This window comes from Argiope bruennichi, chromosome 7 (genome assembly GCF_947563725.1).
Source record: "Argiope bruennichi chromosome 7, qqArgBrue1.1, whole genome shotgun sequence".
Classification (NCBI taxonomy): domain Eukaryota; kingdom Metazoa; phylum Arthropoda; class Arachnida; order Araneae; family Araneidae; genus Argiope; species Argiope bruennichi.
Window position 1 is genome coordinate 126,333,849 of NC_079157.1, and position 23,960 is coordinate 126,357,808.

General features: G+C 32.5%; 1 protein-coding gene across 1 annotated transcript in view; it reads left to right on the top strand.

Moving 5' to 3' along the window:
• The first annotated feature begins 11,412 nt into the window (after positions 1–11,412).
• Positions 11,413–23,960, top strand: part of LOC129975739 (EF-hand domain-containing protein D2-like) — a 63,267-nt gene continuing 50,719 nt past the window's right edge. The window contains exon 1 of the mRNA XM_056088924.1: positions 11,413–11,783. Within this exon, the coding sequence (XP_055944899.1) occupies positions 11,611–11,783 (173 nt within the window). The 5' untranslated portion in view covers positions 11,413–11,610. The remainder of the gene's footprint in view (positions 11,784–23,960) is intronic.

A 23,960-nucleotide genomic window follows, 5' to 3' on the forward strand; every position in this document is an offset into this window, starting at 1 on the left:
TATTTTCTTTATCAGGAAATAGGCTCTGTTACCGAATAGACCATTCGGATTATAGCAAGTTGACAATGTTTATTTGAGCTAGAAGTTCAGAAAGAATATAATTATCCTTTAATAGTCCGCTGTTTATAAAAAAATTTATTATAATTCATAAAACACTTAGTGATTTATGAACTCAAGCTCATTTCAAACTTCCCAAAGTCCATGAAGCACAGTTTGGGAATGATGAGTCTGTGAACACGATAGCTCAAAAACGTCTGGAGCAAAATTCAAATACATAAGAAATTCGGCCTTTACACCGAATTTCACCGATTTCTATCAAATTTTAGATGAAATTCATTCACGTGAAATTTTTCTTTTCCAGTAGAAGTGAGCACTTTTAGAGGGTAATGAATGATATCGATGCACAAATTCGGTATTTAAAGTTAGAAACTTCTGGAATGAAATACGCCGAAGAGTTGGCCCTCTGCTGATCTGTAGTCTTGCAGGCGTGTGGAAGCGATAGTTTTAGAATACAATGACTTAGATAATTGAAATTCGGTATGCGATCTTCTTGGTATTAAAACTGTAATTTCTATGTTAAATCTTGATTTCTATCTGTGGGGAAAAAGGGATGCACAATGCATATTTGATTTTTTTTTTTAATACTACGAAACAAAAACTCATGTGCGGGTGTCTGAAAATAAAAATCTGAGCATTTGTGACTTTAAAGGCTTGCCAAAAGTCTACGATTTTATTGGAAGATGGGTGACACCTTTATTAAAGAGAATACCAGAAAGTTACCTGAAGACCACGCTTTCTGGTTAAAGTGCATAAGTTACCTTTTTTAAAAAAATAATTCAAGAAGATAAAAATGATATATTTATTAAGATCATTTAAATTTTTTCCAATTTAATATAAAGTTCGAATGCTTGAACATTGTTATGTCTCTCCGATTTAGAAGCTCGAAAGAAATCGCTGTTGCTTTTATGTTTTAGAGTTGCGCGTGACCTTTTTTTTTTTTTATGGAATTAAACACTGCTTTGGCAAATTCTTTTCTAAAACTATATAATTTCAGAACACTTCCTTAACCGCTCTTCACTTTCTGATCTTACTCGATAGCGTACTCACAAGGGTTTGGATAAAAATTCTTGTGAGTATATAAAAATTTGATTCCACCCCCCCTTCTGAAACTGTTAAAAGTAAAACCTGCTAAGGAGCTCCAGGACTTTTTCCTCCAGTTCGTTTCATTCGGTAATAGTTGACTCCAGTTCGATATCTCGGCATTTCATAGTTTCCGTGACAGGACAAAGATTATTCTTGAAAAATCAACGTCATTCCCGCCTATCGCCTATAAACCTATCGCCAAAATTCCTGGCGATTCTGGAATCTTTGATTTTGTTGCCAAATGGTCGCCAAAAATGGAAGACATTCATCCGGCATCCATTCAGCATCCATTAGAGCTATCTGTAAAACTGTCTTCTTTACGATAGAGCTACCTGCAGTAGGAAGCAACATAATAAATTCGTAACGGTATTTTAGCTTTGAAAGTATATCTGTAAATTCAAGGAATAAGCTGTTACAAATGATTTGCAATAATATACGTACCAAAAAATGACAATAAAAATAAATAAAGTCAAATTATATAATATCTGACGACGTCCCTATGATGAAAGCGGCTTGCCTTAGAATATCCAAATGTCTTTTTAAATGCTCAAATGTCCATTTCCAACTTCCAAATGTCTTTTTAAAATTTTCAAGAATATTAGTTAACATATTTCTCCTTACTCAGCCAAAAACGTAGCGTTGGTACGTGAGTTCTGACTTGCTCCCTTCTGGGTCGATGGTGATTGACAGTCATTGAAGTGCGGACTCATGAGAGGGCACGCTTATGCCCATTGTTCCTGATACAAAGTATGTCCGAAAATGGATCAAAAAATCTACGAGAGATATTATTCGTGTATACCCGTATAGTGCAGAAAATACATGTGACTGTCTGTTTGTCAGTAAGAGAAACTCCAATGAACAGTGACGACGTAAAATCTGCACAATCCATTCTAAGGGGGTTTTTTATTTTATTTTATTTTATTTTAATTATTTATTTATCTATTTTTTTTTTTTTTTTTTTTTTTTTTTGCAGAATGTTTTCTATTCACAAGACGTCAGGTTCACGATTCTTTATTTCGAATTTTAAATAGCACGCAGGAGAAAACAGTGAATGAGTGGCCTTTTGCCAGTCTATAGTACATTAAAAATATAGCTATAAAGTACGAGTACGTAAAAAATTGCACTTAAAGAGTATCTATATAAAATCAGCATGCAAAAAACAAGTGGAAAAATAGCTATAAGAGAGCATTTTAAAAATATCTTCAATAAAATTTCATATTATTTAAAGCAACATGTTCAAAATTTCTAATTATGATTCATACAGCAAGTTTTGATGAGCCATGTTTTGCAGATTTTAGAGATTTCAAAAATGTTTTTTCGTTTCTTACGATTGTTTTTTAATATAAATCCATACTTGATTCATTCCGATTCACAGAAAAGATTGAATGAAGAAATAGAAATTTTTTTAAAAACTTTCAATTACATTTGAAAACTTTGCAAAAAATTCACTCATTAAAGTATTTGATTATGTTTAAAAGTATTTTTTTCCAAAATATGAACATTTTCTTATTTAATATTCTTAAGGTCTGAACATTTTTCATTATAAAACCATTTGAATGTGTTTCTGTTTCATTTTTTAAGATGTTTGCATTGATTTTTTATATTTGCATTTATATACGTTTTAAGGCTATTTTGCAACTTTAAATGCTATTTTACAAAAATTCTAATCTTTGGTAGAATTTTTCTTACAAAAAATCCCATAAATTAAAATCGAATGCATAATTTCTGCACAAATTTTTTATATCAATTTCTCAATATGTTCCTGAACAAGAACATATCTAACATAAGTTTATAATCTGATCATTTAGAAATATTTTACAGTTGTTTTAGTGTTTCACAATGCGAAAAAAATGGAAATTTTCACGTTATTTATCAGTCCAACTCCAATGTTTATAGAATGGATCGAAATACAGCGTATTTTTTTTAATTGAGGGACTAGGTAATATTTTTCTTATGTTATCTTCAAAATTTTAAGTAAATCATTCGTTAAATCTCTAAAATAAACGGTTTTTACTTTATACTTCTTTTTGAAACTCTCTTTTTTTGTTTTCCAAAACTTAAAAAAAAAAATTATCACTAAAATGGTATTTTTGATTTTACTAATGTTATTTCAATCTTTTATAGGCAAAAATTCAAAAATGTGACCATTTTAGAGCGTTTTTCCAAAAATTCTTCTTGAAAGTAATCGCATACCTTAAACTTTATTCTTATTTAAAGATACTTATTAAAACGCAATCATTTAAAGTAAGAAACGGAAGCACGTTTATCAGGTAATAAACAAAATTTCTCGTTGCAATTTGGATCAATTTTGAAAGTAATTACGTGCATTAAATTTTCCTGCTTTTGAATTAATTTGGAAATCTATCACTCTTGTTATATTTTCCCCATATAATCCTTTTTAGAAAGTCATTGTTGTAAAACTCATCAAAGAAGCTCAAACATTTCTTATCTGGCACGAATGGCTGTCGATATACTCGTTGTACCGTCCATACCACTCGTTTAACATATTTCGTGTTTACAGAAGTTTAATCACCCTGTGGGTGTATCTGCAAAAATAAATAAGCACAAATTGGAACGATGTGAATGCACTGTTTCGAATTCTCACCTTCCAGGTAAAACGAGAGGAAGAATCTCGAAATCACGCAAAGCAAACGAATTTCCGTCTCACCATATTTCACAGCCGTGCGTCATATCAAACGCCGAATCGTCTTCAGAACCGGAAATCATAACGAATGTTCGTCATAGTGATCAATGGAGAGCGCTATCTTGGCGATAAAAATGACATAATGAGGGATAAAAAGAGCGGGTTGGTAAACTTTGTTCGCCAAGCACGTGGTTTGGTTTTCTGTGTTAATGATTGATGTAGGGAATTTCACCGCCTGCATAGGGAATTTTTGTTTTCTATTCTAAAAGAACAGTTTGAAAGACTAGAAGATAATATTTACTAAACTTAGACTATTGATTTCCTCCATAAAAAGAAAAAACGAATATTAACTACATTCATTACTGAAAATTATTGCAAAAGATAGACGAAATTTAAAAAAATATATGTCTTACATATTAAATTAAGTAAAATGCTCTGAAATAATAAGTGATCTATTTTATACATAGTTCTTCAATAAATATTTCAGACACTTTTTAAACCAATTTATCATACTTTTCTTTCTCTTTTTATAAATTTCTACTGTGCTTATGTATAAAATCTTATCATTTAGTGATTTAATATATTGATATATAGAACTGATGGATATACCATTTAATAATGGTTGTTTTAATACGTTTTTCAGCCTGCTAAACAATATATCTTAAATACATTGAAGTTCGGCTAAAAGTCGATTGACGAAGAACTGTTTTTGTGAGAAATAAGACAAAACTGACAGAAACAAACAAACCTAGATTTGTAGCAAAAATTTAACTCTGTATATAAATAATATTCTCTCAAAAAAAATTTTTTTTCTTTCTGATAAAAACAAGAGAATGGGGATAGTGTTGGATTACATTGCCATGAAAAGATTCTAACACAGCATAATCGTCTTCAGGTAACCTGCAAAATTTATAAAAAAAAGTTTTAAAAAACTCTTTATCATGGCAATAAAGAATTGCAACAAATGGAAGCATAGCCCTCTAGCGGCTATAGAGAGAAACTAGTACACATTCACTAGCCGTCGGAAATGTTACGACTTTAGGATTTGTCTAATTTGTTTTATGCGTTCATTGCGTTGTATATAATTGTTTGTGACTGTAGCTCTTTAGATCTTAAATACAATTTTGTTTGAGCTAGCCGGCATCTGTCATTCTTAAATGACTCAGTCACAGAATTGTATTTTTTTTTCTGTCTTTAATCTATAATTCATAAGTATAAACTTAACAGAACCTAGTAAGCAATTTTTTTTCTCAGATTCTTTTCGAAGCGGCGTCACATCACAGGAATCAAAATTTAATTGATTCCTGTGATGTGTTGTCACTTGGTAAAAATGAACCAATTAAATAATAATTATATTCAGAAACTATTTGAATAATTTGCAGTTCAATGCCAGTTTTGTTTATATATTTTTTTTAAAATTAAACTGTCAAAATACATAATAAGGCCAAAAACATTTCAAAATGAAAGACTCCTAAACTCTCCGACGCTTATGCTCACACCTGATATTATTGAAGCAGATGTTGGGTTTTGTAAATATTCTAACTACTGAATGAAATGAAGTATGCAGGAGTTTTAATAATTCTATTTAATTAAAGTGTTAATATTATGATTATATTTTATTCATTTTTAACAGTTTTATTGATAGGACAATTAGGAAAAAACTTTCTCGCATACTCTCAAGAAAAGGCGAATTTGTGTTTTAGACGGGGTTTTCCCCAACCAATTGAAGAAAAATTCGACACAGAACCGCCATTGCAATCGCAAAATCATACACCAAATTGGATACATAGCCATCGAGTTTTTGTGTTATCCTATGCACTTGCTTATAAACCTCTCGTTCAGTTTGGCTACACTGTAGTTGTTAAATCTCTGTACCGAATTTTATCCATCTAGCTCCCTTCGTTTTATGGTTGTTGTGTTAACTGATATTCAAACAGATATCAGTCAACTGATATTCAAAGATAGACTTCCTCTGAATATATTTTGCTCAAAATTTGATAGAAATCTACAAGTTTGGTGTGAAGACCATTGCCAAATTTCATCCGTCTAGCGCAAAGTGCTTTTGAATGATCTTTGTCACAGAGACAGACATGATTCCAAAAATGTGTTTTTCTTACTCAGGAAGACGATGAAAACGTGCGGATTCCTCAAAATCTCGAAAAATTCGAGATTTGGATGAATAATGAATAAGTCTCTATTCTATAAACTTTAAATCTGAGTAACGAATTTTTTTTATGTAGCTGTTTTTTTTTTTGTAGCTATCGTGTTCACTTATAATCGAACAGCCGAACGCACAGACTTCGTAAGAACGGAGTTTGCACAAAATGGATAGAAATCTAGGAATTTGGTATTACGACCCTATCTAGCTCAAATCATTTTTGAGTTACCTTTATCACAGGCAGACAGCGTTTTTCGAAGTCCGAAACGAAAAGATCCGTCAAAATCTCAAGTTCGAATTTTTTGACAATCACAGTCATTTCTCTGTACTACTACGCACACCAGAAAATAAAAACATATGCAATCGTAGCACATTTTAATATTTTAGGGCCCTAGGCAATGAGATTCATCTTTTAATAAGAGTGTTCATTTTTTTCTCATTTAAATTAGTATTAAATTAATGATTTTAATATTATATATATATATATAATGATACTAGCAGACCCGGCCACTCGTTGCTGTGGCTAAGGTTTTTGTTATATTACATAGTAGTAAGCTATTCAAGGGAAATGGTAGGAGAACACCAGTCATGGGGACCACCATGCTTTTATACACAGATAACATTTGTAAAAAAACATGGGGACCTCCATGATTGATTTTCTACTACCGTTGATATTCAGCAAAAATCAATACAAAAAAAAATTTAAAGTTTTTTATTTTTTGTATTCAAGTTTGTAACAAATGAGTACATTACAAAGTTGTTAGTAAAAAACACGTAACACTTAAACTTATAAATGAGGTAGGTAGGGCAGATAGTTTTAAATCTTTGACAATAATGTTTATTATTTTGAATTATAAATACTTTTAATTTCAATTTAATTTAGCACTAATCGGTGCACAATATTTTTGGTTAACCTGTCTGTAACACAAATAGATTTGACAGTTTTCCTACACGTAAACATGCAACATATAGTTAGTTGCCCATGAGAAAAACATGGATTTTCCAAATCTAAACCACAAATGGACATTGTTTGGCCTTGAGACTTATTTATAGACATGGCAAAAGCTAAACGAATTGGAAACTGTAACCTTTTGAAGGGAGGGTATCGTAGATTCTGATGGTATCATCGGAACACGTGGCAACAGGACCACTTCTCCTTAAAACTTTCCAGTTAAAATGGTAGCTTCAAGTATATTTCCGGTGATCTTTTTGATGACCAAACGCGTACCGTTGCATAATCGAGGTGGATTCAAATTACGCAGGAGAATAATAGGTGAACCAATCTTTAATCGAAGGTTATGTGGTGGCATTCCAGGTATATCTAGTGAATTTAAGAATTCAATTGGAAAATTTACACTATCATTTTCATCAACAACAGTATCGATTGATTTAAAAGACATCAGATCGCCTGGTAACAACTGTTGTATTTGGAAGTTAATTTCGTCAACATCAACATTTTTGGCTGCCAAAATAGCCCGATCACTGAGCCAGTTATGATTCAGGTTTTTACTCTGTATATCCGGAAAAATACTCTGAATCAATTCATTTTTTCCCTGAAGAACAGTGCAGAAATTGTCTGGCAGTTTAATGCATTGCGTATTTGGTTGCAGTTCTATTTTACCGTTCCCAATATCTAGTAATTGTTCAGAAAATATTTGTGCTGATGGATCATTTTGCAATTGTACGCGCATGTTTATGGCCAATCGAAGTGTTTCAACACTTCGCCATAAGAATGATTGTTTTAAACATGCATTTTAATTAAAGATTGTTGAACAATGAAGCACTAATAATTAAAAAGCAAGAAGAATTCCACTGTATTACTTTTACTATAATATGAATTCAATTTATACTTCAGTCTAAATAACATGTGGTTGGCTATGCTAATACCAAAAATTGAAAAAGTAAGAACAATTGAATTTCACTACGAAATAAATTTAACTTATACTTTAGCCTCAGCAACACGTGGTGGTTATGCCATTAAATTGTAGCTTATGTGAAACGTTGGTACTTTTAACACAGCGCCATCAGTTAGAATAGTCAATCCAGTCAACAGATACCGCTATCTGTTAGAATCGCTTAGAGCTAACAGATAATTGTGACTGTCAAATAATGAACAAATAATTTGTTCCTTCTTAATACCTTCCTTCTTAGTATAAACCCTTTATGATGTATAATAAATCCTCTAACTTCAGTGATACAGATTCTGGCTTCCTCAGCTTAAAGGGAAGATTTTAAAAAAAATTCTATATTCCATACATGAAGTTGCCATGAGATTTATTCCGTCATTGATACATTTGTCTGTTGCAATAATTCAAAATTCATTTACAAAATGAAATCAGTTTCAGAAACATTTATTAAATAATGATAAGCATTGTAGCTGAAGTGAATGATAGCTGACATAACTTGATACGTACATGCAGTTTATTAGTAAAGAAATGAAAAACGGAAACGATTATTGTAACCATTTTTTATTATCATATCTTCAATAATTTATATAAAAAAAGATTAAATTTCATTTAGCATACAAATGAGTTAATATTTTTTTATTATCCGATTAGAGAAACTTATTATTGCTCGTTCACTTACCTTTTTTACGATATCCTTAACAAAAGAAATAAAATCATTTAATTGAAAATTCAATGAAGGTAACAAATGTTATTGCCGTACAACATTTTTCTTAGAAAACAGTCAGATAAAGAATCGGAATTCATTCAAAACGAAAAGTAATAATTATCCGTGTGCGCCTCCAAGTATTTTTCCAAACTTCTTTATAATTAAAAAAAGCAGAATTTTAGTATGTTATATTAATCAGTGATCCGTTAAAACGTTTGTAATTAATTTTCAAATAAAATATCTTATTTCTGAGAATTGACACCGTGCACAGTAATACAAAATTCAAACATAAGATCGTGATACTTTATCCGTTGCAACGTATCAAATTTATTGTATGCATTAAAAAATAATTGTGGAAAATGATATCTTATTCCTGAGAAACGTTTTCGGATAGGATCATAAATAATTCGAACATTCGGATTCGAAACGTAACGCAAATGCGTGAGTTTTTCTACGCCAGTTGGGGTAACGCTATGCAGATTAGAAATTTTTATTTTCCTTTATTCTGTTTTATTTTAATTCAAAAGTATTTAAGAATGAATCTGAAAGATCGATTAATTAACAATGTTTAATTTTAAATGCCTCAAACATTAAGAAAATAAATAGAATCGTTTCAAATAATCAGCCGAAAAATTTTAAGCCCAGCCTCATGACTGTTGGGGAAAAAAACTGAAGCCGTACTCATTTGGCGGTGGGGAAAATGAAAAGATTTTTTGGCGGGAAAGTTAGTTTTTAATTAATAATTAAAATTCTAATTAAAAATTCAAAAAAAGGGCTATCCTATCTTTTAAATTAGATCAAACTGCACACGGTGTGCAAATTTGATTAAAATCGGTTAAGTAGTTTAGGAATCCATCGCGGACAAACAACGTGGCACGTAATTTATATATATTAAGATTTCAAAATATAATTTAACTTAATAATTTCTTAACTTTTAGCTCAATTCAGCACATATTAACTCCATTCTAAAATATTCTCTTATTTCCTGATCTCATTCCACTTCTTCTATTTAATGAATGCAACAGAAAGCTCTGTTAAAATGCTTTCGTCAGCGGTTCCCACGCTCCTGGAGAAAGGATAAAAAAATTGCTGACATAAACAAATTCTTCTAAAAGATCCCTTGGCTGTGGTCGACGCGTGTAAGAAATCCCTATCAAAATCTCACACAGTGTATAAGCACTGGGAAAAATATTTTCCCTCTCTTCTTGAGATTTTCCTCATTTCGTTTTGTGTCGTTCTGTGTTGTGCTCGTCGAGATTCTGCTTGAAAAAGGATAGTTACATTTAAGAGCCGGCAGGATAGTTTTCTGCGCCAAAATTGTCAAATGAATTAAAAGAATTAAAATTAAATTCCCGGGAGGAGAGGCAATTCGACAGCTCCTTGATTCACTGTATGTATATATATATATATATATATATATATATATATATATATATATATATATATATATATATATATATATATATATATATATATACTAGCAGACCCGGCCACTCGTTGCTGTGGCTAAGGTGGAACGATTCTATCTCACTAAGGGGTGAGACGCGGAAGGATGGACATGTTGCCGGAATGTACTTTATTGTTAAATGTAAACATCTCCTTCTTTCACCTTTTCTCTCACCCCTATTTTGCCGATTTAAACCCATCTTAGCGCAAAAGTGCAGAGGATTTTAGAATCTGTTGGCAAACAATATTTGTAGTAAACTGTTTTATTCGAATTAATGTATTTTAGTGTATTTAATGTATTACACATTTGAAAGCGAAATGTTTTTTAAAAAGAAATGCATTCAAATTAATAATTTAACAACCTAAGGAGTCAATAATCTAAGCGAACAAACTGATTGCCAAAGGGAGTAGTATTATTAGAAATGCTTAGTTGAAGGTTTTCACCAAAAAGTCCATTCAGTCGCAGGAAAGATAGTATAAAAGAAATCAAGAACTGATTTCTTTTATTGAAACTGGCTCCAAAGAGAAAATCTAATTCAGCGCAAAAATACTCTTAACCTTCGCCAAAATGAGTAGTTGCTATGACTTGGCTTCAAAATAATTATTTTGAAAAAGTGGTATTTTATTATTATTATTTTAAGATTCAAAAATTATCTTTCTAATGACATGAATCCAAATTTCTTTATTTTTTCACTTCATTTAATATTTTTAATTTCATTTCATTTAAAAACATTGTTTGACAGTGCTTTTAATTATTATGATGAAATGAAACTCAATCGCATGCGTTTGTCAAACTCTATAGTAAGATTTTTTTTCTTTCACGTTTGTTTGATAATATATACATTCTTTTAATTTATAGTAAACTGATTCAATTGAATTTCATGTTTCACAGCCGTTTCAAATAAAATAATTAAATTAAAGAAAGAAAAAAAAAATTCCACATTAATCATTTAACAGCTTAAAAAGTCAATAATCCGAGCGAACAAACTGATCTTCAAAGGCGGCTAGTATTCGATTGTAGTATGATATATTATATCTTTTGTGAAATTTATATATTTTACTAGTTTTATTCATATGGCAATTAGGAGAAAAAATATAATGATCTTCTTGCAGGCCCTCTCAGCAATCTTGGGCAGTGTTACTCTATGCAAAGATATTTTATCTTTTTAATATCTTAAAATATCTTATCGTAAGATATTTTATATCTTATAATGAATCAGTGCAAAGAACAAATGCGAAGTATGTCCCGTATTCCTTTTTCCGAAACTTGGAGCATGAATTGCATCGATTGACTAAGAACGCAAACAAAATAATTCGCCGTCATTTGACGATAGGGAATTTCAGAGCGAGCGCAGGGGGAAATATCTCGGGAAGATCAGCGATTGGACAGGACTCTCCAACAGCGCCGTTTTCTACTTTTCCCATTTAAACGGGTCAGCAAGTGGCGAAAAGTAGGAGCGAGCTAGTAATAAAAACTAAACACACATTTTCACGTTGCCCGCTTCTCGTAACGGACCGATTTCACTTGTGAAACGCTCGAGGCCGTAGCGGTTGCAAAGATAATTTTTTTTTTGAAAGTTCGATTGATAACATAATTTCATTTAAAATGGCGGATTCCGAACTTTCTGCAATTTTGTCGCAGCGTCAGATTATAAATGAAGGTAATGGCAATGGAGATACCGCGATGATTCCGAACAAGAAAAAGTATTTCAACCCTTACACGGAGTTCAAGGAATTTTCGATGAAAGAGATCAAAGAATACGAACGAATGTTTAAAAAGTAAGTTGTTTTTATTCTTGCATTATTATTCAGTAATTCATTAATATTTAAACCATTTTTTGTGTGTAGTTCGCTTTTATATTTATAAACTACGAGTTCACTTGTATGCAAGCTTTGATTTGTTTCGTGTAATACTTCAAATTGTTTTCGATATTTTAAGTTATTTACACGTTGTAACCTTCATTGAACAGCGACTTCCTTTCGGAATTTTACAACTTGAAATTAAATTAAAGATTAAAATTTCTTTTCTCTAATAGAATTCTATTTTCTCTTAAATAAAAATATTTTTCAATGTAATTACTTATTAAAAAAGTTTAAACCATTTTTTCATTTTCATTTTTTATTTTCCTGCTGTGCTCGACAGCACAGTTCGGTTCGCAGTCTCAGGTTGGCATTGATGAACGCTTTTTTTTTTCTTGGGTACCCTTCGAGACGGCACATCATTTTGACGTTTTATTTATTTTTTAATTTCGATTCTCAAAGACATCTACAGCGTGGTTAGATGGTGTGATTCATTTTTCGGGAAACTTCGAGTTAAAACAATTATATACATTCATTTTTCAGAACAATAAACAAATCCTTGTATAATTATGCATCGAATTACTTTCACAAGTGTAAAGGGTCATTAGTAATATTCTTGGTATTATACTACTGAAATATTTTAGAGATTGTCGATATATGGCACTAATACATTTTATTACATATATGGTACTACTACATTTTATTTATGTAGATGACAGTCAGCCAAATATGTCATTTGATGAATCGAACATGCTGGTCATTGCTATCGGGCGAAAGAAAAGTTCTATTGTACAAACAAAGATGAAAATGTTAATGAAAATAGTGAGGGAATAAATTTGCCATTGAAAGTGACGAAGATGCCTTATAGATGAACAGAACCGACTTGGTTTCGAGCACGTCGGGTCATGTGTTCGAAATCTGATTTCATCAAATATTTACTTTCATTTTCTGACTTGCATGAAACGACTTTGTGTTAGCTCGATGTAGAAATCTGGTCAGCTGGAGATCGCATTGAACGTCACGCTCGTCGTCCGATGTTATTCAAAATGATGAGTATCATTCCCAGTAGCCCTACTCATTCCTGATTGGAAATTTAATGTATAAATGAAAATGAAATCGGTTTAGTTATCAGTTAGTTCGTATAAGAAAAGAAATTCTAATGTGGATTTAATAAATATATGCATTTATCAGAAATATAGTTCTAATATTGGTTTTCGACGTTTGAAAAACATACATTAAAAATTTTAAATCCAATAAAGAGTGACTAAAATTTTATTTCTTCAAGAATTATTTCTTTCTCCAAACGTGAGATTAAATTTAATGTAGATAAACTTTACGGTCGGCGAAAGATTTGCGAATCTTATGACTGCAGTGTACTATGATCTTAAATCGAATAAAATATTTGCCAGTTCTTGACTCCACGATTTTCAATCGGAAAATATGTATTTCTATAATCTGAAAATATGTGTATGTGAAATCGAGCCCCGATCTTATCGAAAATGGGTGATCGAGCTAACATCGTGGGCAATCGTCATCATGTGGGTGTAGAGAGTCGGATGTCGATTCGAATGCTGTTCAGAACTTTCTTCAGCAATATTTCGGTGTACTGGAAATGGAGCTTCATTGTAAAAAAAGAACAAAACGGAAAAAGCAATTTTCATGAATGTACCAAAATGTGATTTTTTAAAATCAAAGATAGAAAAACCTAAATGAAGTCAAAGTAGGTTATGGATAGCAAATATTCTAAACGTATTGGAAATCTAGATACGTTTGTTATAAATTTTGATTTTAACAGGGTGAATATTATTTGCCACTGGCTAATGTTTGCGAAAAATCGACTTGCATGTTGCAAAAATGATTCAAAACGAAGGCAGACCTAGAACTGTCTCGTAGCTGCTTCATGGGTAGTACATGCTTCCTTTGAAAAGATTTAAAACGTGTGTGCTTAAAATAATAAGGAAATATAAAGAACCCCAAATCGGACCGCTGGACCCATTTTCTTCATTGGTAAAATCTTTGCTTTCTCGCATGCAGAAAATATTGTAATCGTCAAAAATAAAAAAAATAAAAATCGGACGCGAGATTTTGACAAATCTCAACATTTCAGACCTCTACGAGTTTATGAAACTCATTTTTTGGCATTATATTTATAACAAAGATAACCCAAAGATACTTTGAGCTAAGCGGTGGAAATTTGGTATATCGCCTTTACACTCAATGAGTAGATTTCTAGCAAAATTCAAGCCATATCCGTTCAGAGAAAGGAAGTCTGTCCGGCTGTTTGAATACATGTTAACGCGAGGGCTGCAAATCGAACAAAGCTAGATGGATACAATTCGGTAAGCAGATTTAGCATGTATAATGTAGAGTCAAATCCAATGGGGGATTGACTGTCTGATGGTCTGTACTTTCAGGATTATATAAACATTAATAACTCAAAAACGCAATGACTTCAATATATCGAATTTTATATTGGATTTTGTGACTAAAATCATAAATCTATACAAAATTTTGGTTTTAATCGGTAGGAAAAACATGTCAAAAAGACAAATTTAACTTTTGGATACGATGAATCGCATGCCTGGGATGAATCGTCAAAAATCTCGTCGAGAATCACTCGATAGGTACAGTAAAAATGCTAAATTTACGTCGAAGGTTAATATCTCGTAAATATTGTACGCCAATACCATAGAAGGCGTTCCCTGAGATAACACCTTTAATAGAGAGTATTCTTACTCAAATTATTTTACTCTACTTTAAAATTCAAGCTATTAGCTTTTTTAGCGATACCAGTTTATTGAACATTTTTTTCTTAAATTATATATAATGTATAACAATTTTTTCATTTTTATAGTCGTATAACTCTCCCGCTGATTGGGACGATGTTAAGGGCATTTTGTGTCCACATTATAATTTAAAAAAGCAATTTGAAGACAGATGAACCTAAGCATTATTGAACTACGATATTTCGAAGTAATTGCTCAAATCTGTCTTGAAATTTTAATGAATGAATTGTCATTCGAAATTTCCTAATGGCATTTATTGCTTTCAACTTCTCGCGCTTTTACTAATATGTTTTGTTGCAAGAACAAAAACATTCTAACGCTGGGGTGCAATTTTATCGGTTCCCTTTTGTCCCGCGCTCCCCTCCTCCTCCCCCCCCCCGTTAATTCATAGTCCTAATGAATTCTTTTGTATGTATCGTTTGTTTCCTGCAAACAAATCTCCTCTTTTCGTTCTTGAACTTCAGAAATAGCGACTCATATCAAATGTATGCGAGACAGGGCTACGCAAACTTAACCCTCGCGGAACAAACATTTTTTCTTTTTCTTTTTCTTTAAGTAAATAATTCCATTCGTGTCCTACAAGAAGTCAGTTGAGTAAGTCAATAAACCTTTTGTCAGATGTGAGCAAACTTGGCTGGCATTGCATCTGAAGTGCGCCAGCTGTTCGTTCATCGTACATTGCGAATTCAAAAGCAGGAACTCAATTGAAAACAACTGCGGTGGAAACGGGCTTATATAAACTCGTAAGATCAACATCGAAATTTGATATATCCAAAGAAGCGAATTAAAAAAAAAAGTTCTGTTAATAATTATATTAAAACGTATCAATTTTTAAACAAAAAATAGCAACGAAAAATAGCAATGAAGAATAGCAGTTATCTAACAGCTTTAGTGAATGATCCATAATTGATAAATTGTAATTCTGATACAGTGACATAACATGTTTGTTGAAATTTCAATTTTAACGAACAGTATATATTACTTCAATAATAAAATGAAACTTAAAAATAAACAGTACAAAACGCCAATGCCATGCAAGGCATTCTCTGGGATAACATCTTAATTATAAAGTATACGAGAACGTTTTGATGTGACCGCTGGTTGCACAGACACTCATCTCTTGTCTCAGGACGGGCCACAGTGGCCTGGTGGTAAGGTCTCGGCTTTGGAACCGAATGGTTTCAGGTTCCGTCGTGTAAGTGGGTAACGCTAAATCTGTCGGGGCCAAACGTCCTTCCGCTGGTGTGGTATGGAAGTTTGGAGAGGGAGTGTGTCAGCTCAGGTGTCGTCCTGGTCATTTGACCGTGGTTCAAAAGGATGAGGTCCTTCCCAAATAGCCCTAGTGTTGCTTTAAAACAGGGTATACATGTAACTGAACTAAAGTTGGCTCAGGAGCTTTGCGGACAATTAACTCTAAACGACGTGCATTGCAGTATCAAACAGATGGCTAATTTTATATCATTGATGGGAGGGGGGGGGGAGGTGAATGAGAGGTCAAAACTATCTTGCGTTTGTTTCATCATATTGTCTAAATGCGCCATCGTGATCACGATTCGAAATTCTTTTAGTAATTGATAAAGCCGTCTTTGCCGTAATTATATATTTCTCGCCGATATGCATTAGTCCTTGTAGCTAGCTCATCATGAGCTTTTTATTAGTTAATCACTTCCACTGATTCTGCCCCATTGCTCATTCATCTGTCATGAGCGTAGCCTCTCCTCGGAATGCATGGAGTGCAATAAAGGAGAACGCTCTCCCTCAAATTAGCTGCAGGGGATTGGATGACCCCAATTTCTATCATGCCAATGCTACGGATGAGGGTTAGTGCAAGAAAAGAAATATGTAATTCTATTAATACACATTAGCAGTTTGCTTCTTTTTTTTTTATTTGATTCGCTTATATCGACACTTTAAATGATGGCACTTAATGGCACATCAGTATTGGAATAGTTTTGATGACAATGTGTCGAGGCTTTTCTTAGAATGGCCAATTATGTTGAATGTCGTCTGTTATTTCAAGTAGCGAATTACCTTTACTATTCATTGTTTCGAAAAATCGGGTTTATTCGGTCGCATCCTCTTGAACCCCTTCGCTTAGAACAGTGTCATTCGCGCTTCGAATGACTGTGTTTTTAATTTTTAAAATCTGCAATGGATAGGAATCAAACTAATAATGTCTCAAGTAGGATGTGCCATCTAATGAGGAAATGTAAATTCGTATGTCAAGGGGTTCATTGTGCTATGGATTTATTCATGCAGTTATTCAGAAGTTCATTTTAAAGTGATGAATTTTATTTAAAACGTAGGATACTTATCTTCAAAGTTTGCTGCTTATTGTATGGTACGGATGTCTGGAGAGGGGGCTCCTGCTCGGGCACCGAACTCGTCACCTCATCGAAGTTTAAAATGACGAGATCCGTTCCAAAATACCCCTAGTGATGCTCCTAAATGGGACATCCATACAGCTAACTGCATCAATGTCAGCTAAACGGAGTATTGAGATATAGATCGAGGTATTCAGGATTAAACATACGTAATTGAACCTTTCTGGAATCATTGCATATTTTAGCAGAAAGAGTTTTAATTTTCTATGCAAATTCAAAGTTTAGTACTTCTTGGCTTTAGATAACTCTAAAATCGAGTGCTTGAATTTTTGATTTTTAAATTTGTCACTTGCTGACGTTTGGCATTTCTGATGCCCTTACGTGATACGGCTTGAAATAATAAATATCTCCAACAGAATTGTTGTCATGAGTGGGATATCAGAATGAAAAGTAACTGAAATAAATATTTATCTTTACATGCTTATGATGAGAACAAAATTTAGGGCTAGAGAGCAGGGTTTTCTATTTGTGAACCGATCATAATTTGAATAGTCCCAAAACGAATCTTAAATGTATCGAATCTTTGCAGATGCTCAGGCGATTCATTAATGTAATCAACTAATTAAAACGAATGGAGTGCTTCTTTTGCCTGCAAGAAATAAATGTAAATAAAAACAATCGCTGTATGCGAAAGTGCCGTGTTAAGAGGTATCGAGGCTTGTCGCATTCTACTCGAAATAGCATTACATGTAACAGATGAATAGATATTGCAGAATAACATATCATTCCACATATGACATTTATTTTTAAAGTTTCATTTAGTTGAATCAGTTTGAAAACCATTTACTTTCTCGAATAGACATAGTGTAGAAAAAGTTTTCTAATCATCAACAAACTCGAACTCGAATTTTTGACGGATCTTCACTTTTTAAATTTTCCCGAGTTGGAAAAACACATATCGGGTTTATGTCCATATGCCTGTATGTGACAAAAATAACTCAAAAAGCTTTGAACTAGAGAAATGAAGTTTGGTATATGGTCTTTACGCTAAATTTGTAAAGTTTTATCAAATTGTAAGCAAATTCCGTTCAGAAGTAATGTATTTGTCTGGCTGTCCGAATATAAATTGGCTCGATTATAACAAAACGAAAAGAATTAGATGAATGAAATTCGGTGCACAGATTTATCATCTATATTGTCGGCTCTTATCAAATTTGAAGCCAAATCCAAGAAGTGATGGACCCTATATAGGTCTATAACTTCAAAAGCATATAAACTCAAATACGTAATGATTTAAATCTATCAAATTTGGTATGTGATTTTGTGACTGCTGTGTCAAATTTTGATTTCAGTCGGTTGGAAAAAGGCGCTTCTAAAACATACATTTTAGTTTTTCGGGTACTGTTAACCGGATACCAAGGATAAAGCATCAAAAAAATCGCGGTGAATTGAGTATAAATTGTAAAAATGAGAAGAATTGACTCGGTAGTTTGAGTGAAAATGCTTTCAAGCGTAAAATCAATATTTCGTAACTACTGTTCGCCACTACCAAAGTATTCATACTCTTCCCCAAGATCCAAATTTTATGGCGTCTGAGAGAACTAACTTTATTGGAGAGTATGCGAGAAAGTTTTGGGGAGACCACATCTGCTGATTCCATTGCATGTTCTCTTTTCCAATTCCTACCATTAGTTCACACTCTCTTCCGATACCCTCTTTTATATATCTTGTTCAAATTTTCAATCGTTAATAAAATTCTTTTTATTCATCCACTCAAGTTCAAATACATTTTTTCAAACTTGTTGTGGATGACACTTGATGTTAATGCAGTTTTTTTTTTCAAATATTTTCATTAAATTTGTCCAATAATTTCTATATAGTCGCCAAGCTCTGTTTTGCCACTTAATATTGCAATTCTGTCATATGTATATACATATTTATATTAATTGTAATTATTTAATAAAAAGTAACTAAAATAAAAAAATTTTTTTTGACCTAAATAAGAATTGACTTACATTTTTTTTTATATATATATATATTACTTGTTTTTACTTCTATCTCTACTACGATTTAGCCTTTTATCCAAAAAATGGGTAGGGGTCTTGAACAAGATAGCGGAAAATAGAGCCAATCCACAAATTTTTTTAAAAATTTTTTATTGAAAAATCGAGATTGAGATCCAGTTTATTGAAAAATCCAGTTAAGTATGAATTATATTCCAGAATATTTACAATACAATCTATCGGTGCAATATCTCAACCTTTATCATTCCGTTCACAAACTTCCGACCCTATTATAGTTTATAAACTAGCTCATTTTTATTATTTTTGAATCATAACATAGATAATCGTCTTCGTAAATTCGATTGCTCACCTGCTTTTCAATCTTGTCGCGTCAGCTTTATAGATTTTTGAGAAGGACGAAGGGTTTTCGAAATTCAGAATCTATTCTCCGATTACCATCGAAGTTATTTTCGGAATCTTGCAATGACCTTCAAGAACAGTACAAACGAACATATTCTAAGCATACTTATGTTTGTATGTTTATGCTTATAGTTACGATTTTTGCAATGATAAATTATTTCATTCCTGAAATACTTGTTTAGCATATTTTTCCACATTTTCATTCATGTTGTATGTTTCTCAGGAATTGCGTGAATTATGGAGACCTGTTTAGAACTAATATCTTTTTTGGTAAACGACGCTTGAAGGAATGATTTTTTCTTCTAGGCAACTAATGCCAAAAATGATTTTTTATTCCGATATATTCGACGAATTAATGTTCTAAATATTATCTAAATTTGAGCTACGAACAACGCAAGATGTAAAAGTATATATATAATATATGTGTGTGTGGGAACTACTAACAGATCTCGTATCCTGTATAGCGCCATGTTGACCAAGTTGCGTCATGCATCACATGATGCTTTCCCGCCATTATTGGCAGACGAGAGTTGGGCAGTGAGACTGCAATACGTGCAGCGCACGCTCATGTACCTTTGTGTTTTATATTAGTAATGTTTTGTCCTTTGTCCTTTAATCTTAATATATTTCACATATTAATGCTGGTCGTTGACTTTTCACATATATATATATATATATATATATAAATTGATATCTCTAAATCTAATTTAATCCTAATTATTTTCCAAATTTTTATCCTAATTTAACCTTTTTTAACTTAATTCTAAAATGTTCTCTTATTTCCTAATCCAGTTCCGTTTTTTTTTATTTATTTAATGCTACAAGTGCTCTCTAAATACCCTACAAAAATGCTTAAATCAGCGGTTTTCACCTTCCGAGTGAAGGGTTAAAAATCTGTCGATCTAAACAAATTCTTTTAAAAAGATACCTATAATTTCCTTTCTTAAATCGACACTTGTAAGTAAATCCTAAAAAGATGATTGGCTTAAGCTCTTTTCCGATTTTTCAATAAAATCAAAATCTGGCTATTTCAAAAACTTTTTTTTTTAATCTATTAAATCAAATAAAAGTTTAAACATTATCTAATAAGCTAAATGAATTTCTCTTAAATCTGCTTAAATCCTTCAAAAATGAATATACGACTGATAGGATAAAATGTCCATCTGAAGTGGTCATTCGAAGTATTCCTGATATTACAAATTTCCAGATTTTGTTATGTTGTTTTGAAAATACGTTTCCGTGGATGAGTGAATGTATACGGTGGAGGTTGATCTATCTAAGTTCAATTTATTTAATCTATACACTACTAAACCAGAGTTCTAGAGATCAGTCAACCCTTTCAGTAATCAGCTGCAGCAACCTTTCTCTCGAGATGGCCATCAGAGAGAGAGAGAGTGCTGCCTCGCAAACACGATTAGGCAATCACTGGCCTTGTTCCTCAATTTGCGATCTCGATTATCCGGGGCAGTCGGACGGACTTGCATCGCTTATCGAAGCAATCAAAAGCTCATTTTCCAAGCTTGACCCCGCTGGAAGCGCTCCGCTGGGCCCAACGGAAAAGTTTCACTCGGCATGCCTGATGGGATTCGGTTCCCGATGGCTGAGATATCCGCTAGGAAGCTTAAGACTGCGCGATTCGGTTTTCCAGCCTATCTGATAGTTTTAGTTCGCCGAACGCTCGCGAAATGCCGTATGGCTAAACTTTGGATGATAAACCGACACTTTGAAATTCGTGAATTCGCGCTTAAAAGCACCGTTTTAGTGACAATACAGAAATGAATTGAAATTTTGCATGTTCTCATAAATTGGCATTGTCCTTCGATTTATACCCAAGTTGTGTAATTTAAAAAAAATTTAAACAATAATTTCGAAGTTTTTTTGTTGATTAAAAATTGCTATTATCTTAAATATTGTATAAAATATTTAATATACCTTATATTTTTATATGAAAGAATTTAGGTCAATAGCTATATTATTTTTTAAGATATGAATTAAAAGTTCAAATTTTAATTTAATTTTAGCCTTAGGAAGTCAAAATTTTGTTATCCCATAATTTCGAAACTAATAGACCTAAACTAATAAAACTTTTTCGGGATAACTTTTCATTTAGTTTGAGAAAAACAGGTGTTACTATTGAAAACTTTGAAGTTTGTCCTTATTTCAATATACAGACGCCCCCTTATGGAATTTTTAATTTAAAAATGGATAAGTCTATGTTAATACCTTTTCGAATGATACCTTTTGTATGACTATACGATGAATGATGCCACAATAAAGCAGGGTGGCTTTTTCTTTTTCCGTTGCTGCACATGCTGCTTGAACGTCCGTAAATTGCTGTTTGGGTGAAAATCAAGATAACGAAATTTTCACCACCAGAAGGTGGACTGCGCTGGATTCTGCTCTGGGTTCAAAGAGTTCCAAGATAGAAACCTGCTTTCACCAAAACATTCACTGTATATGTAGACCTAATAGATGTTTAGGTTTACATCAGCAATAAAACATCATATTTACTGGAAGAAAGTATCAATTAGGGGTGTCAATCAGACGCCGTTCTCTTTCTCTAACTATGGTTCAAAATAAAGAGGTTCCTTTCCGAATAGTTTTTGTCTGCTACAAAGCATTACATTCACTTAGCTAAACTAAACAGGCAAATTCAGAAGTTGTCCGTTTTGCAACTGTCATCGATAAAAAAAAAAAATCTAGTACTTCTCGAGTTTCAAGATGGATTGTAACACAATAAATCTAACTTGATGTTCGTCTACCTTTCTAAATGACCATCCGATTATAATGAATTTAGTTATAACTAAGATAGTATGCTTAAATACGAATTTCATGAATTGGGCTGCGTTTTAATGAAACAAGGAGTTTTTAAGAACTACGTTACAAACAACGTTTTTTTATTCTTGATAATAAGAAATGTAGGCATAAAAAATTTTTAGCGAAAAATCGTCGAATTAATAATATGAATGAATTTCTGAATCTTCTAAATCACGTTTTTGTTTTGCTTTAGTGCTTATAGAGTTAAAAAAAAATGCTACTTGACCATTCAAAAAAAAAAAAAAAAAAAAAAAACCTAAGGATTTTTTTTTAGTTCGTTCTTTTGCATTCTTTAATAAATGACTCCCAAAATGAATGAAAATTCAATTTTTTTTTTGTTCAGTATTCGCATTTATCATGGAATTAAAGCAAACTAAGCATGGAATTAAAGCATTGCTTGTTCCTAGAGTATTGTTTGTCATTAAATAGCTGTCAACTGCATTGTCTCTTGCATACTTCGCAATTCTCACTAAACACTTTACGACCGAAATAAACAGCGAATATCTCCCTGCGGTTGGTTTTTAATGACTTTTATTTCGTTGTTTTATGGTTTCTCATTTGCTTATCGCCATTTGCCAATGACCTTCGGAACATGATCTTGTGTGTTCTTACAAAGGAAACCACATCTTGGCGAGGAATCGCCAAATCAGATGCTCACTCTGATAGTGAGTAATACCTGGATAACGGTGATGTCATGTATCGGCATTTGTTTTCGTTTGACTCATTTCGAGAAAAATGGTTTCGTCGTTGCATCATCGCACTTCCTGAGAATTCAGCGGTGCAGCGACCGCGCGTGTTTACCCACAGTAAATTTATGGGGCGCTTTGCCGTTTTTACATTTTTTTTCCCAACAAGTTCAGTTAACCATTTTTTTTTTTTTTTCGTTACATGTTTTGAATAGTTCAAATTAATTCTTTCATGTCCAATGCGTATATGTAAGTTTCGGGTTAGCTCATTTATTTCGCTTGTTTGTCAACCTTGGAGGTTAAGCGTCCATTACAACTACATTCTTTTGCTATAAAACTTTTCAGACCACCGTCATTAAACAGCCACGGGAGGAACCAATTCAGGGTTGCTCACTTTCGTTTACGAATTACAGAGGAAGCGTGGCAGTCTTCTAAACCGAGAGTTCAAATGTTTTGACGATCTCCGTATTTTAGATCTCCTTGAGTTGGAAAAAATATCTTTGGCATTATGTCTGTCTGTAATAAAAACATTCTGAGATAGTCGGATGATATTTTTAATACGCGGTCTTTACGTCAGATTTGTAAATTTCCATCCAATTTTGAGTAAAATTTATCCAGAGGAGATGTGTCTGTTCGATTGCGCGATAATAATAATAATAAACATTTTTGAAATCAACAGTTATCCAAATCTGGCACCGTCATCTTTGAACAATCAATTAATTTATCAACATGAAATTTTGTAAGAACTATAACACAAAGACAGACTTTTTTTTTCGCAGTTTTTACTTTAACCATATATCGCCATCCCTTTCCGTTTCATTCAAAAGCTGTATGTGTCAATATCATGATTCATATTTCAATGGCAGACAATTTTGGGATTTTTCTCGCCTCGACGGAATGATTCATGGTCATATGAAAATGATCGCTGTTACGATCAATATTTTTTGTACATAGTTGATTCACTGCAACACAATAGATCGCTAATCCTTTCCGCTCGTTTTGCATGGAAACTAATATATACGTATCTATACCTAACGAATTGTGTTCTGTGCTCAATTTCATGACGGTGGATTGCTTAGAAATTCAATGTCTTTATAATATAAATCAATACAAATTTGGC